At 27.6% G+C, this 17,363-nt stretch overlaps 1 protein-coding gene across 1 annotated transcript; it reads left to right on the plus strand.

Moving 5' to 3' along the window:
• Window positions 1-9,038: 9,038 nt before the first annotated feature.
• On the plus strand, window positions 9,039-9,897 carry LOC106752435 (LOB domain-containing protein 12). The gene is made up of 2 exons (XM_022777135.1): window positions 9,039-9,359; window positions 9,509-9,897. Exons 1-2 carry the CDS (start codon window positions 9,204-9,206, stop codon window positions 9,863-9,865), a joined length of 513 nt encoding a protein of 170 aa, XP_022632856.1. The 5' UTR covers window positions 9,039-9,203; the 3' UTR covers window positions 9,866-9,897.
• Window positions 9,898-17,363: the final 7,466 nt, after the last annotated feature.

Here is a 17,363-nt window from a genome sequence, read left to right on the forward strand (position 1 = left end):
AAAAAAAACATTTAAAAGTCTATTTCATAGAAAACTATTAAATAAATCTTGAAAATAATTCTAAATATATAAAATTTATCTTACATGTAGGTCTTTTTTCAAATAAAATTACTTTTACAAATATCACATTAAACATTATTAGCGTGTAAATGTGAGTATAAAATCCTGAATAAAAACATATATTTTGATTGATATTTAAGTGATAAAGGTTTCTATATTTAGTGTTTCAGTTGAATGTAGAGTTAAGTTCTCTTGTCTAATTCTGTTTATGGCTATGTTTTGGTATGATGTTTCAGTTCCATATATTTATATATATGCATGTAGACGTTTCGGATTCGTTTATATCGATTAGAAATTAAATAAATATTTTTATCAATAATTTTGGAATATTAAAATTGTCATATATCATTCAACATAATAAAATATTATTAGACTTAATATCGCGTTATCATTTAATGCTGTGGATAAGTAAAAGGATGTATGAGAACCAGTGAGTGATGGATGAAAAGGTAATAAAGCCAAAATTATAAAAGGTTTATGTACTGCATAAAAAAGATCAATATATTTATTAAAAAAAACTTATTTTCATATAATGGAAAATTGGTAATTATCATATCACTTTTTGATTATTTATGTTAAAATATTTATGTAAATAGTTAATAGTCCGCCTAATTGAATAACATAAAGTTCAAATAAAAATAAACTTATGATATCAAGATCAATTGAAAATAAGTATTTCTAAAACTGCTTGTATAAAAGGTAAATAAAAGGATCCTTGTGTCTGTGTCAGCTCTGATCAGGATTCAATTTAGTTTCTTCAGTATTTGTCTAATTATTTTTTTATTGAGATATTTCAGCGTAAAGTAACATTTCAATTATAATTTCATTTTAGGCTAGAGATATAACTATAGATTTTAATTAACAAATCCAAGTCTCAAATCATTTACACCAATAGATTTTAGTATGATAAATGTTAGATGTCAAGTAGTAAAGAATGATTGAACGTCATTTTATAATGGATTGTAACGTAATATTTCTAATATAAATATATAAGTACTGAAAGAGTTTATACAGAAGTATTCATAAAATTATTCATATAAAATAAATTAATAATCTATACTTTACCATCTTATATAATATCATGCACTAATAATATCTAATTGTTTAATTAGCTTGATTTACTACCAGATGCAAAAAAAAATTAAAATTAAAATTATATGTTTGTCTGATTCAGAAAATTGTAAACGTATGTGGGTGAAATAAATTTGTAGCCGACATTATTCCATACCATTTTTCACGTGCCTTGCATGTCTAATTAACAAAGAATTGACTGGAATTTTCAAACTTTAAATACTCTGCGCCCTGTCCACGGACTAGGAGTTCCACATATGTTTAGGTTAAGTTTGAACTGGTTTTAATTTCTTATGAAATTCAAACATAACAATTCAATTTTCAAGATGTATTACATAATAGATAAATTGAATTAAGTTTCTGGTTTATCATCAAAGTTTAATCCTCAATTTAGATTTAATTAAATTGAGTCGTGTTCCATTTAAACATTTAAAATAATTTTCACCCTCATATTTATAAAATTTACGAAAATTTCCACCATGATTTTCAACAGATTGTCATGCTAAAATTTTATAATTTTATAATTTATTTTGTTGGAAGTCTTACACTGACTAGAGATAAGGTCAAATTATAATATATAAATGAAATATAAACTTCATCTTACAAATCGGTTTTGTGAGGTTGAGTTAGACTTAAAAGTTCACTTCCTAATAATATGGTATCAGAGTCACGGTTAGAGTTTATCCTAACGAGTTCTAAGTGGATATTTCTCTTTCCATCTGATGTCGAACCGCTGTTAGACTACCTAATCTCTATTATCACGCACGAAATGTTTATATGTACAAATTTCATTTTACAAATCGATTTTGTAGGATTGAGTTAGGCTTAAAAATCAATTTTTTAATATTTTTTTAGCATTATTTATAATTTTTCTTATGATCTAATGTATTCAAAATAGGGTGTCTAAGTTGATAATTATTGGAATTGAGGTTGCCCTGCAGGTAACAGATCATGATCATGTGCTTCGTAATTATTAATATTATTGCGCAGAGTTTGGTCATATGAGACAAACAAGTTGAAATTTTACGATCCCAACTCCATCAACTCCTGCAGGTGAATTCAATTTCAAACCATTTGTCACTTATAAATTTCCTCTCTTGCTTCGTTAGTCAAACCCTAGGATGAAAAGAATGTCTTCATATTTAAAATCAAGATTACTTAATAAGCCCTAAATTTAAAACTCTAAAACATTTTTTCTTGATATTATTTTTAATTGCATTATCATTTTCTTTTTCACTTTCTTAAGAAATATATGCTTATATATTATATATTTATTATTTCTAAGAAACTTTTGCTTTACTTTTTTTTCTTTTATTCTCACATTCTGTGGAACCTGAAAGTTTAGATTTGGACAAAACTCACCAATAGTGCACATAAGGTTGGAAAATATCATCATTTTCAAGAAAATATGGTAAGATTATGCTTACGGAAGGATTTTATTGTCTTCGGAATCAAACACAAATCTTGACTTTACCCGACCAAAACGCTTACTAGCTGGTGGAGGGATTTAATATCATCAAATTTGGAATATAAAAAAAGAGATCGTTTATATTAAAAATAAGATTATTGGTTATTAATTTTTAATGAAAATTAAAATTATTCTTTTTTAAAATTTTTTTTGTCTAATTTAGTCTTTTAATTTTAAAAATGTGTAAATTTAGTCTTTTTAATTACAATTTTTTTATATTTATTTAATGTTCTAAATGTGTTTCATTATAGTATTTAAATTATATACAACATAATTTTTTCTTCAATATTAATTAAAAAACGTGTTTAAAACATTAAATAAGGTTAACAAAATTTAATTAAAATAAATAAATCAAAGTCATGTTAAAACTAAAAAAATAAATTGGTACAAAGTTTCAAAAAATAAATAATTCCAATTTTTACTAAAAATTTAGAAAAAAAACATATTTAACTCTTAAAAAAAGAAAAATAGAAGCACATCTATTTCTATGAATTTCTGTCTGTTAATTAATCTTTTAAATTGATGCGTAGGAGTCAATTTTGGGTGACAAGTAATTCAGCTAGCACCACTTAAAACATTAAGAATAACTTAGTGTGTATTTGATATTGGGAAAACGATAGACGTTGAGATTTAACGAAAAAATAATAATTTTTAAAATATAGTTTTATTATACTGTTTTCTTATATATTTTTACTCAATTTTTTATTTCTCTTATTTTATTTATTTCCTTTCATTAAATACCTTAACTTTTTAATCTATTTTTACTCATACATTTTATTTTCAATCAGCCTTTTCCTTTCTTTACCAAATTCATCACTAGAGATTTTATTATGCGTAGATTTGATATTCCCCTGGTTTCGCTTAAAATTAATTTAGAAGGATACGTGTTTCAAATTAGATGTAATGTATTTTAGAACGAGCAAGGGTTATATTTCATATCATTGTTTAGCCTGATATCTTATATTTTAAAAAATATTTATATATAGCAAACTTTATCGATTTAAAAAAATGTTATTTAAACATTATTTATTTTCAATGTGTATTTTCATGGTATATATATTAAGAGAAAAAAGTTTATTGACTTGTTGTTATTCAAAGAGTTAAGAATAAAAGAATACCGGTGTAAAAGTATCTATTACAGACTTTACAAGAAAAACAAATTATTTAGCACCTTGTTTACAATATAAGTATGTTTTTTTAAAATTAAATTATTTTTATGTAAAACTTAATTGTATCTAATATTGTTTATATACAAAACATCAGCAGCAGCTAAATTCTTTCTTAACATTTTCTTATATTCATAAACTTAACACTTTGACCATTAAAACTATATTAATAGTCTAAGTTTTTTAATAATTTATTTGTTGTATTATTAAGTTTCATACTACGAATTAATTTTGATATACAATCGACTTTTTGTAAGGAACACATATCATCTTTATAAAGAAGTTTCAGTTCATTATGTTAATTCTAACTTACTTTTTTTATACTCTTGAAATATAATTATAAATTTTCTAACAATCTACGAATTTAACTTTTAGTGCTTGTGTGAATCGGGAAACTTTAAATGCAAATTTTATATGATGAAGCACATGCAGAACATCACATCCGCAAACGTTGTTGATTCATGAGATTTAATAATGTGAACAATTTATAATTAACATCTTAATTATTTATCACTATAAATTGACTCAAATTGTTCATTACTCTAGGTTAAGCTCCTCTGGACCGATCACTCTTAGCTGACTACTCTAGGTCCACCACCCTTGGTCCTTCATCCTTTGGCTGACTTCTTCAACATATCGTGGTCGGACCCTTGGCTTATAAGCCTGACCGAAGAACAACCTTACCAACCAGTTATAGAAAGTCATTAACAAGAATTGAGATCATAAATCATCCTATTAATTGCTGATTGATTAAGTTATGATTAGGTCGGTCAAACAATAAAAAATCATAATAACTAGGTTTAAACCCTTTAATCGTCCCTATTTTTGGGGTGTTTTCCCAATTTCATCCATTTCTTATTAAAACTCCCAATTGAGTCCTCATAAAAACTAATTTCATTCAATTTAACCCTTTCCGTTAAATTTAGTTAACGGTGTTAAATTTTTGCTGACTCAGAACGATGATGTGTAATTTTTTTAAATGTGGCATCAGAAAAGTTGAATACATGGAATGGTCTCTCAACCATGTGAGCTCCCTCTTCTTTCCCTTTCCTTTGAACTTCCAGATTAAAATCATGCCCATTTCCAACTCGAATCCAAAGGCAGATAGGACCTTAAATTTTAACACCCAGAATTCGAATACAACTGCAAACCCTCAGCTTCCTCTTCAGAATCTCTCCGAGGTTCGTAACTTACTCCCAACGTTCCACCGCCGTCGTCACATTCGAAGTCGGAACCCTCCGCCACCGATAAACACAGGCAACTCCTCGATTCCAAACTCGAACCTCCCAAGGAAGGTGACGACAAATCGTGGAGCTCGACGCCGTGAAACTCCTTGCCGAGCACATCCACTTCTGCTAGATCTGCGGGAAAGGATTCTGGCGCGACACTAGCGCACAGAGACCAGTTCAAGACCAGTTCAGATCTCCCTTTTTCAGTTCACTCTCTCCGATCATCCTCAGGCCCAATTCACGCAAGTCATCTCACGAACCTCCGATGATTGTTCCAGAACCTCAGACCCCAACCCTCCCCCACCCTTAATTTTCCCTCGCTCCGTCTCGCCCTACGTCTCTCGCCAGAAGTCCGACTACGCCGCCGCATGGCAGGGTTGCGACGACCGCTGCGAGCGTCTCTTCTACAGCACTCCGCAGCTCGATCCCACCTTCTGTGGCGGTGATTCCTCCTACCACGACGACTCCGCAGCTCGATCTCTTCTACACCAAAGTTCTTCAGTTGAAAATGGTAAAACCCCACCTCCAAATTCGTCCAAAAGTTCCAGTTTTGAGTGTTACTGTGAAAATGGTAAAGCTGCAGGGTTACTGTGAAAACGATGCTTGTTCTTATCTTGTTTATGAGTATGGCTAAGCAAAGATCTGAGAGCCAAGATAGCAAATTTTGCACAAGCTGAAGAATCAGAAAGGAAAATAACTCTCGGTTGTGCCTTATCAGATATGGAGAGGGGTTATATTGCTCTAGAGTATCGTGAGGCAGGGTTAACCCACTTCCAGATTCGTCCAAAATTTCATTTAACCCTGAATCAGATATCAAAATAACATTATTTTAAATTATTAAATTTTAAACAATGCCACGTTTCATCACTAAAAAAGCCAGTTTTACACAGATGAACACGTCATCCTCTCTGCTGCACAAAAATTTAACACTGTTAACTAAATTTAACGGAAATAGTTAAATTGATTGAAATTAGCTTTGATGAGGACTCAATTGAAAATTTTAATAAGAAGGAAATGAAATTGGAAAAGCACCCCGAAAATAGGGACGATTAAAGAGTTTAAACCTAATAACTACTATATATAAGGTTTAAGGTGTGATTTTAATCGATTTAAAAAGTATACTTTTATATATATATATATATATATATATATATATATATATATATATATATATATATATATATATATATATGAATCATGCTTTTTAAACCGGTTGGGACTTTAGGCGGTTTAACAAATTGACTTTCTATATTGTTAGTAATTGAATTAGTATTAAAATCACGATTTTTTTAATAACAGGTTTGTATATTTTCTTTACCATATAAAACCTACATACAATATAGTCCAAAACCACCAATAAATATATATATATAAATGCTGTAATGATTACATAAAAAATAATACAATCTTAACCTCAAAATCACCTAACATAACATGAATTTCCTCTAGGACCTCTTGTTCAAATGAAAACGTGTCACAAAAAATCTACACAAGGTTCAGAAGAGTTTGATCCAAAGGAGCCTCTGTCCTAAAGGATTTTAATCCAAAGAAACTCGATCCAAGCAATGTTGTTGGAGCTCGACTCATAGTACCCAGCACTTTTGGAGTTTGTTCATTCGATTGATGGTTGATCATATGAAATTCACCAAACGAACATACTATATAAATTATATTAGTTGGTGTTATTTTTCAATTAAATTTGAAACTTTAGAAATTTATGTTTTATTAAATATGTCACATTTTTTTATTAAACTCGTGAAAATAGCATGAACTGCCATAAAATAGAGCATATATAATTAGACATTGTTTTTCTTTTAATTAAACTTTTATATTATAGATCAACAAATTACGACATCACTTGCCAACCTAGCAACTTTGGTTTAACACTTGCACTATTCTAAATTTTGAAGAGCAGCACACTGGTTTGAAGAATGGAATCTTGGATATGACCAAGGCAACCATTAATTGCTGAGCTTTGCATGTCTCACGTTTCCTTCGAGAATAGTAAGAGATGTTTGTTTTCTTCTCTTGAGTAGTAACATTAATTAAAGAATGTAGCTTTAGATTCAGTTCAAACATGGTTTTTATTTCTCTTTTTCAAAAGTTTAATTAGCTGTTTTGAAAGTTGAAAAGCAAAGGGAATTTACCTAACAAAATTCAACACATGGACCCATCATCCTCATGTCTATAAACTAATTACAATCATTCCTAAGAATAAAACATTAACTTCATCTATAAGACAAACCCATATGCAAATATTGACTCAAAATAATAGAATATCTGAGATTAGGGTTCATGTCGAGACCATTTAATGCAATCTACACTTTAATTTCGTCTATGTCAGATCATTAATGCCATTAATTAACTAATTTTATTTGCTTACATCTGTCAATCATCAATTATAATTTATATTGATATGGAGATGAGTAATGCAACATGGCCACGTAAGCATGGTTTGCATTTACGACTATATATGCAAACATGCAAACATTAATTTTGCATGATGAATAGAGCCCTCTATAATATTGTGTTTAAGATTCTGTTAGCACTCCCCTCAATTCTTAGTGCTACAACAAAAATATGTTTTATAAATAACTGCAAAATGTACACAAACAACAACCAAATTCCTATAATTTCAAGAAATTAAAATTTGAACTAAATTTGATTTTATATATATATATATATACTGGTTTGGACAATCTAATTTCTTCATATTAGTATATCTGTTATTAGTAAAAAAAAAATCAGGAATTTTTTACTGAATTGTGATAAAAATGAATGTACGTAACCTAATGCATGGGGAAAAGTGTGAAAAGAAAAATACGAACCCTGAAGATGTAGTTTTGTTAGCATTATTCAACTTAAACACGCAATTGGTTATTCATAGAGAAAAGAAGAATTGAAAAGGGTTTGCATGTGAAAGGCTGAGCCAACAAACATTCATTTCCACAATTCTTCAACTCACTCATCATCCTCTCTTAATAGTAAACAACACTTTCACTTACATTAATTCAAACTTCTTTTTCTTCAAACTTTTAAATCATAAAACTAATTTCTCAAAATCTATAAATTATTACCAATCAAATTAAACATTACTTTTATATTTAATTATGTATGATATAATGTACGTGTTTCATAAATATCATATACTTAGATATAGATTTTATTTAATGAAATAACTTAATATTTTTTCTTCATGGTTTGAAAACTGAATATCTGTCAGCGTGTTTAAATAAAGTATGTAAAATTGTCCAACTGGATTACATATTATTGGTACATACGAGTGTAAAATACGTTATGTGTACGTACTTTAGTACATATATAAAAGTGAAGAGTCAAATGTGGACGTAAATACTACACAACTGCGTGCATTGCCAACCTATCACGCGCCTTCCCACTGTTTGACCACCGCCTAATCTATCTTTATTTATTACTCATAAAAAATAAAGTGATACAATGAGAAAATAAATAAGTAAAAATAGTACCAAAAAATGTTTTTTTTCCTTAAAATAATAACAGAAAAAAATTATTTTATTTTTAAGTTTATCTGTTCAATCAACATTCATCATTTTCTTTATTTTAAGTACTCTTTTTTTCAATCTTTTTCACTTATGGTTTCAACCAAACCACTTAATCTTCTCCTATTTGTCCTATTTTCTTACTTCATCATCTCTTAGAACAATTTCCCTTCATTCTTTGACTTCATTACTCTCTTAATGTATTATAATGCTGCAAATATCTTTGACCAAACTTGTAATTTACAATATGAAATACATATTATATACGTTCACATTAGAAGAAGTGTGGTTTCTAAATAACTTGGTTTCTTTTTTTAAAACATTTAATACCATGTTCAAGAGACATAAGATATCCTAGATGATAATTTATTTATTTTTACTCCATTAAATATAACTCAAACTCAAGACTTGTTGATTAAGTTGGAACAAGTTGATTTACGCGGTTGATTGTGCATGCAAGTTAATTTAATATTTTCAATTCATACTTTAGAAGAAGAGCATGTGCATCTAGCTAGTCTCCATTTGGCAAGCAATTCAAATCTCACACACCATTTATAAATAACAAATTCTATGCTCATTCTCTTAAACCCTTTTCTTCATTGTGTTTTGGCTTACTTTTCTTCCTCTCCCATCACACACACATCAAAAAGACAACAAAAGCATAATCTCATCCTCTTCATTTTGCTTCTAAATGGGTGGTACCTCACCTTGTGCTTCTTGCAAGCTACTCAGACGTCGTTGCTCCAAGGAATGCATCTTTGCTCCTTATTTTCCTTCTGATGACCCTCGCAAGTTTGCCATTGTGCATAAGGTCTTTGGTGCTAGCAATGTCAGCAAAATGCTGCAGGTATTTCTAACTTCCTTTTTCTTATTTAGTTGGACTCAGATATCATTGATGTTTGTGTTTTTTCGGTGAACTTCCTCCTCGTTAAACCTAACATTGTGTGTCGGTAAAAATGTCCAGTGATATATGTGTTTTTTGATATAATGGTTCAGGAACTTGGTGTTGATCAAAGAGCAGATGCTGTGAGCAGTTTAGTTTATGAGGCAAACGCAAGAGTGAGAGATCCAGTGTATGGATGTGTAGGAGCGATATCATACCTACAAAACCAGGTTTCACAGTTGCAAATGCAACTTGCAGTGGCTCAAGCAGAGATTCTATGCATTCAGATGCAGCAACAAGAAGCTACCATAACCACACAAGTAGACGACCAAGATCACAAATCACTGCTCCTGTCTGTAAACAATAACTATGAAACTCTTCCTCACTATCTTAACTTTCCTTCTTCTTCTTCCTCCTCTTCAAATGTCTTCCACCATGAGCCTCTCAAGAGAGAGTCTTTTTGGACTTGAATTTACCAATGTGAAATGGATTTCAACTGTTACAAAATCTTTTCTTTCTCTACTCAGAACACCTTTTCTTTTATCTTATTCTTAATGTTCACACCTATGGAGATCTCACTTTCACTCAAAATAAAACACAAGATACAACAGATTCACATTAAGTTCAAACTTTACAAACTTATGTTATAAGATGTACTTATATGATGTGAAATATTAAAATTGTTAATAATATCATAACATTCTTTTACGTTTATTTGATACATAAAATGGTCATTAAAAATGTAAATTTTTATATTTTCTAAAAAAAATAAATAATGTTAGTGTCAAATATTAAAGATTTAAGTAACTCAAAAATCATTAATGTCGTGGATGAGAGACATGATATTATAAAATATTACATAAATAATAATAATTTAAACGTAAAAAAGAAGAAGCAGAATGTACGGGTCAAATCATGCATGTGCAATTTGTCTTACAGACGAAGTTAATATAATTATTATATTGAAGGAATCTGCTTGAAAGACAAAAAGCTAAGTAATGATCTTTTGAAAAAGTTAGAACAAATTAAAAATAAGTTACACAATCATATGAATAAGTTAGATTCAACGAGTAACTTTCCAATTAGGGGAGTTTGTAAACTTTTTTATTAATTTTGTGGTTTTCTTTATTATTTTCTACTTCTAAAGTAATAGAATTCTCGTGAGTCTGTTAATAAAGAAATCTTCCTAAGACATTATTTAAAAACATAATGTTCATATTGAAGTTAATAGTTCTTGATCATATACTACCTATAAAAAATTTAAATCTGCACCATTTAGTATGATATCTTACATTATATTATAAATATTAGAAATTTAAGTAGGAAATGAAAAAAATATATTATATAGAAATAAAAAAAAATTGAGTCAAGAATAAATAAAGACTCGTAAAGATATAGTTTTTTTTTTTTTGAGTTGAATTCTGAAAAAAAAAAAACAACAACGATAGTACCATAACTGATCATTTTTATACTAAAAATCTAAGGAGTATGTTCAGATAAATTAGATGTTATTTTTTATAATTATTTTTTCAAGTTAACTTTTATGTTTTTAATAATATTTTGTGATTGTTAAATAATTTTTTTTGTAGTTTATTTGAAATTAATAAAAAAAACTCTATCAATATAAGAATTTATTTAAGATAATACTGAAATAATTATAATTAGTACCTTAGGAGATGTTAAATAACCATGAATTTAATATATTATTAAAAAACTTAAGTTACACCTAAAATAAAATAAAGGAAGTAACATCTAATTACCTTTAAACAAGCCTGAGTAAAATTTGGTATATTAATACCTTTGATGCAAAATTTGGTATATATGTCAAATAGACCAATTTTGACATATAAAGCCACCTCTTTATAAATTAAAAATAAAAGTATATAATATAAAATAATTTAGAAAATTAAAGTGTTTTGATATCTAATTAACACTTTAAAATAAAACAGAGAAAAAAAATCCTATGAGTAATACTTTCGATTTTTTATGTAAAAACTTTTTGATATTTAAACTAGAGATAAAATAATTTCATTTAAGTATATAATACGATAACTTTTATTTATTAATTGAGTCAAAGTAAATATTAATTATACCACCAATTCAACATCTTTTAAACTTATCAAATTAGAAATGATGAGGGATTAAATACTAAAGTAGGGTTAGCACATGGGTCTTTATAAAACATATATCATTACATTTGAATTATTTGTTTTTGTGATGAGAATTTAATGAGAGAGAGAAGACGATTATTGACTAAAACAATTAATGATATTTTAATATATATTCCGTCTAAGAAATATAATAAAATATTAGTCTCCCTAAATTGATTTAGATTAATAATTATTTTATGTCATGACAAATTTTTATCATACTTTTAATCGCACACTTGAAATATTGAATTATTCGTTAATAACGTCAGATTGTATTCATATAATTAAAACTTTTAACCAAACAAAATTATAAATTTCACTGTTTGAAAATTAAAGTGACTGATATATTTGAACAAACTTCGATATAAACATTTTTAAAAGAAAAAAAATGAAGAAAGTGAAGTGATTTTGTTCATAAGATAAAACTGATTTATATTCAAATTTAATTTTTTTATATAAAAAGCTTTCACTTATTTACTTATATATAAATTCATTTTAATGTATTAAAAGTTATTTTATTTTATTTCATTTTAAGAGATAGGTTTATTGAAACATTCCTTACTTCAAATTTAGTATTTGAACTTAGGGGAATTAATGTCCAACTAAAGTAACAATGAGAAAGGGAAAAAATATGAAACTCTCCTTGTAAAAATCAATGTACTAGGATTTGATGTGTTTATGTATTATAATAATAATTAATAATTTTTATTTTGGTTAAACAATAATTTGGTTTGCTTGGATTTTTAATATTGATTCCTGTATTTTATTTTATTTTTCATTAAGTAGTTATTTACTACTCTACTCTTTATAAAATTGGGAATTTATTAAGTCTCTATAATGTTGAAAGATTTACATTTTACAACTCATTATATAAGAAGTCACAGTCACCACTTAACATAAACCATACATTAAAATATGTTTAGATAAATATCTTTCTCATTGAAAAAATACATATTATGTGTTTTTTTATATAAATAAAAGTTTAAACAAATTTAAATTGTGTTTTATATAAGTTATGAATTGTTTTTATAAAAAATTATAAGATGCAAAATTGGAAAAAAAAATATACATATATATAAGAGAATGAAAACATGTTCTTATATCATAGGATTAAAAAATTATCATGTTCATGTGTGTGTGAGTGACTGTTAAAATATTTCGTTCCCGCCTATATCGGAGGCGAAAATATAATGGCAAAACTTCATAATTACTCTTTTATTTAGAAACAACTTATATTTAATATTTATCATAATAACTAAACTAAAAATTTAAATGTAGATAATTTTTTTTATTAAATTATCCACATTGCTTATTATTTATCTCAAGATTAATTCTAATGTATTTAGTTATTCACTAACAATTAAGAATTATAATTTGTGTGTTTGATAATTAGGATGTGTTTATTTATTAAAAGATAATAGTTAATTAAAAGTTAAATTGCATAATATATTGTAACATTTCATTTTAATATTATAAAACTATTAAAATGAAATGTTACATAGATGTTAAAATAATAACTAAATAAAACAAACCTTGAGATTTACTTATTTATATCCATTTAATTATATCTCTGTTTCACTCTCATCTTTTGTTGAAGCAAATGTAAAAACTTTTTTTTTAAACTTATAATTTAGGTGATCATTGCAAAAGAGAAAACAACACACAATGGACAACATAAAAGTAAGGATAAACTAGTGATACAAAACAAATCAATTTATACATTAATATTTCACACATGAATGATATTTATTATAAAACAATCCACACATCTTAAACATGTCAAGACTTAGATTGGACTGTCCGGATTTAGAATGAATGTCAAGCTATGACAGGTTGTGCACTTGTGATGATGGCCTCTACTGCTTTGCAAAGTAATTGCCAACGGATTTCACCCTACCACACTCATAAAGTTAGTATGTTACATGCCTTGGATCATACTCGAAGCACCCAAGACTAAGACCTTCGACTACTTCCACCAAACGTGTCAATCTTCTATGCTTGAGAATGAAAGACCATTAGAGTGTCAAGATAGCCCCCAAGACTGAACTCCCTGCATTCATACTAATGATACTTGAAACAATCAACCAAGAATTTCACCTTAGAAACTCTTTTCAACCATACTTCAAATACATACATAACTTCATACATAAAATCTCATAAAATTTCTCATTGATATTACTAAACAAGCATTATATTACCACTTAATTTTTAACCATAAGAAAACAAATAAAGTATAAAACAAAAGACATCAATATGCATATAGGACACCTTAACCAAAAACTAAATTTTACGTTTTTTTTTAAAGAGATAATCAATCATCACACATAATAATCGATTATTCCCGAAAGAATTTATGCCAAAATGATTTTCGGATGACAGTAATCGATTATCATATCTGATAACTTTGAAGAAAAGATGACCTTCTAACTAGAACATCGATTATCAAGTGAGATAATCGATTATTCTTGTCAGTTTTTTACAACAACCTAATTTTTCTGGTTTTAGTGCATCTTAAATATATCTAAATGATCAATTTAGAATCTGTAAAACTAATATTGATTCCAAAACATGTTTATAGATGAAAATAAAGTACTACATAACTCATTTGGCTAGGAATTAGATGAACTAAACCAACTTAACAACTCAAAAGTGCCTAAACTCAATTCTATCACTTGCAACACTCAATTTCTGCAACTAATAGCTTGAATAAGTCATAATGAACTTAACAACAGACTTCCAACCATCATAGTTAACCCATAACATCTAATTCAAAATCACACTCTTCAAAACCTCTAAAATTAGCCAAGTCAAAGCCAAAATCAACATATCAATTACCAAAGGTTGTAGCATCAGTTTTCTCTCATTCCTAAGGTCTAAACTAGTTTTAAATTACCCTTAAACAAACTAAAAAGCTCTGATTTATATCATATTTACTTCCTTTAGATTTTTACTTAACAAAACCTCTAAATTACCTTAGGAACAACCTTATAATCATGCTATTATGACTAACATTCTATTCTTAACATCTTATCAGTTCATTCTCGTCGTCAACAAGTTACTAGAGACTTACTAAACTGTCCAAAACCACCATTCTTCTTTTTAGACCAACATGTCAATAATCCACTTCTCAAACCTCTACCCCCTTCCCTTTTCTTACAATTAATATCACTCCAAGACCTATAACAATTTAATGACTTCAAGAATAAATTAAAATCAACATCTCCCTTATCAAAACAACCAGAGAACTCAGCATAACAATCATACATAGTTTTTCATAGGTTTTCACTTCAATACATATCATTTTCAAACAATTTAACACATTAATAGTACTATATCAGTTTACTCATACATTCCAACACAACATTCTCATTAAATCCAAGATTTTTTTACAATTTATCTATAAGACTTCAATTAACTAACTTTCTTTACCTTAGAAAGAACTCCTACAACTCTAAGAACTCCTACAACTCTAAGAAATCCCTACCGTTGCTTCCACCGTAAGGAACTCTAAAAAATTCTACAAGTCACCAAATTGTGATCGGAGTGAGTCCTTAGAACTACAGATTGACTAAGAACTAAGAAATGAACATCGATGATACATGTGTCAGGGTTTCCTAAGCATGATCATAAACAAAGAAACAAAAGGAAAAAGAGGTAGAAAACTTACTTGCTCAAAACGAAGAGCTGATAGGTTAGAAATAGAGATTACTCAGTTGTGATCTCATAAGAACTTCCTTATCATCAAACAGATGATCGAGGAGTAAGATTTCTTAGAGAGAATGGAAAGAAACCTAAGAGGAGTAGTTTTATAGAGATGGTTTATGTTTTAAGTAATAAGACAAGTTTAAAAATTTCTATTTCTATTAGTGAATTATTTCAATTTTAAAATACTCGGTCTCATTATTTTAAAACACCTATCAACTCTAATACTCTATTTTCTAAGTTATTATACATGTAGTTATCAATATTACTACAAATCAGCTTCTTTGCTACATATCAATTTTCAATCATCTAACACTTCTAAAAGTCCCAATTAACCCCAAAACAATGCTAAATCAGTTACCTTCTCACTCTTATACCTATTTGTCAAATTCACTTATCAAAACCCCACTGTTAGACTTAAAACTCAAGTATTTAGCACTTTCACCTCACCACTACTCTAAATTTAGTTTTCAACACTCAAACATCATTATCACACTCAATCATGACATTATCAAGCATCACAATCACACCACACCAAATATACACAACATCATACCATTAAAATCATCCATGAGACATACATAGAATACATAATCATACCAATTTCTCAAAATCGTCTATAACTTATAAAGATACCAAAAATTATAACATAAACACAAATTAAGACAATGTCTAACTTCCCTTACCTCTAAACCAACAGTTAAACTTCTCAAAACGCTTCGCCAATTACTTGAACTGTAGGGAATACCTAGACGAACCTACGAACACCAAATTATAAACGGACAGAGTCCTTAAAACTCTAGATAAACCAAGAACGGGTAAGAGAAGCATGATTATACATGCAACAGTAAAAGATTCCTCTAAAACATATTTAGGAAACATGAGGGGAAAATAGAGTCAAAACTTACTTGCTCTATTGAAGAAACTGATCAGGTAGAAATGTAGACCTCGTTGTCATGATCAATTAGGTACCTCCCGATCGTCAAATAAATGAATAAGGAGTTAGAACTCTTAGAGAGAAGGTAGAAAACTCTAGAAAAGTGGTTTATAAAATGATTGTACGTTTTAAAATAACGAAACTAGTTTATAACAAAACTATTTATAATAAAACTGTTTAATATTAAAATAATCAAGTTTTACTATTTTTAGACTACTACCACTTATAAAAATACCATTTTCTAGGATTTTACAAATAATACTGATAGTATTAATGCTAATATTAATTCAAATAATAATACTATTATTAATTCTAATATTCTTACAAATATCAACAAAAACTAATAACAATAATAATAATACTACAAATAATAATAATAATAATAATAATAATAATAATAATAATAATAATAATAATAATAATAATAATAATAATGCTACAAAATTTACTATTACTATTAATACTAATAAATCTAACAATACAAATATCAATAATATCAAAATATAAATAAGAATAATAACAATAACATTAATAATTTTACTATTACTAGTACTAATAACTATAATAATAATAACATATAGTAACCACAATAATAACACTAATTTTATTAATTATAAGAATAGTATTGTTAATAATAATAATAATATTATTATTATTATTATGTCAGACTTAATTATTGTAATACTCATTATAAAATAATATAGATGAATCCAATTTCATAATTAGAAAAGACTCAACAGATATGCATAAATCATCAATACACCATGTATTGTAGACAATAACCCATTCAATTCAAAGTTTATCATTAACAACCCTAAATATTGACATTTATTTAGACAATGATATGTTTGTAACTAATATACTCAATTACTTCTGGTTCAAAAGGAAAGACTATTCAACTTAAAAATAGATCGGTTAGGCTCTAGACCAATTACAATTACTCATGTCATTAAGCCATTAAGCAAAGAAACAAGGACATATGTATCAACTAGTCCTAGTTCTAAGCTCATTAACTTTAATCTGTTTACAGCTAATGAACATTCATATACCATTAATCAGATAACAATGTACTAACGTTTAATCAAAACACACAACATAAAACCCACTCAATAAAATAAGCATAACGTGATAAATAATCAATAAACAATACAATTATTTCATAGTCATACTTGTTGCAAC

Source organism: Vigna radiata, unplaced genomic scaffold, assembly GCF_000741045.1.
Source record: "Vigna radiata var. radiata cultivar VC1973A unplaced genomic scaffold, Vradiata_ver6 scaffold_158, whole genome shotgun sequence".
In the NCBI taxonomy this organism is placed as follows: Eukaryota; Viridiplantae; Streptophyta; class Magnoliopsida; order Fabales; family Fabaceae; genus Vigna; species Vigna radiata.

Coding starts and splice junctions, on each gene's coding strand:
- LOC106752435 (XM_022777135.1), top strand. CDS start 9,204: ATGGGTGGTACCTCACCTTGTGCTTCTTGCAAGCTACTCAGACGTCGT. Junction 9,360..9,508: donor ATGTCAGCAAAATGCTGCAG/GTATTTCTAACT, acceptor ATAATGGTTCAG/GAACTTGGTGTTGATCAAAG.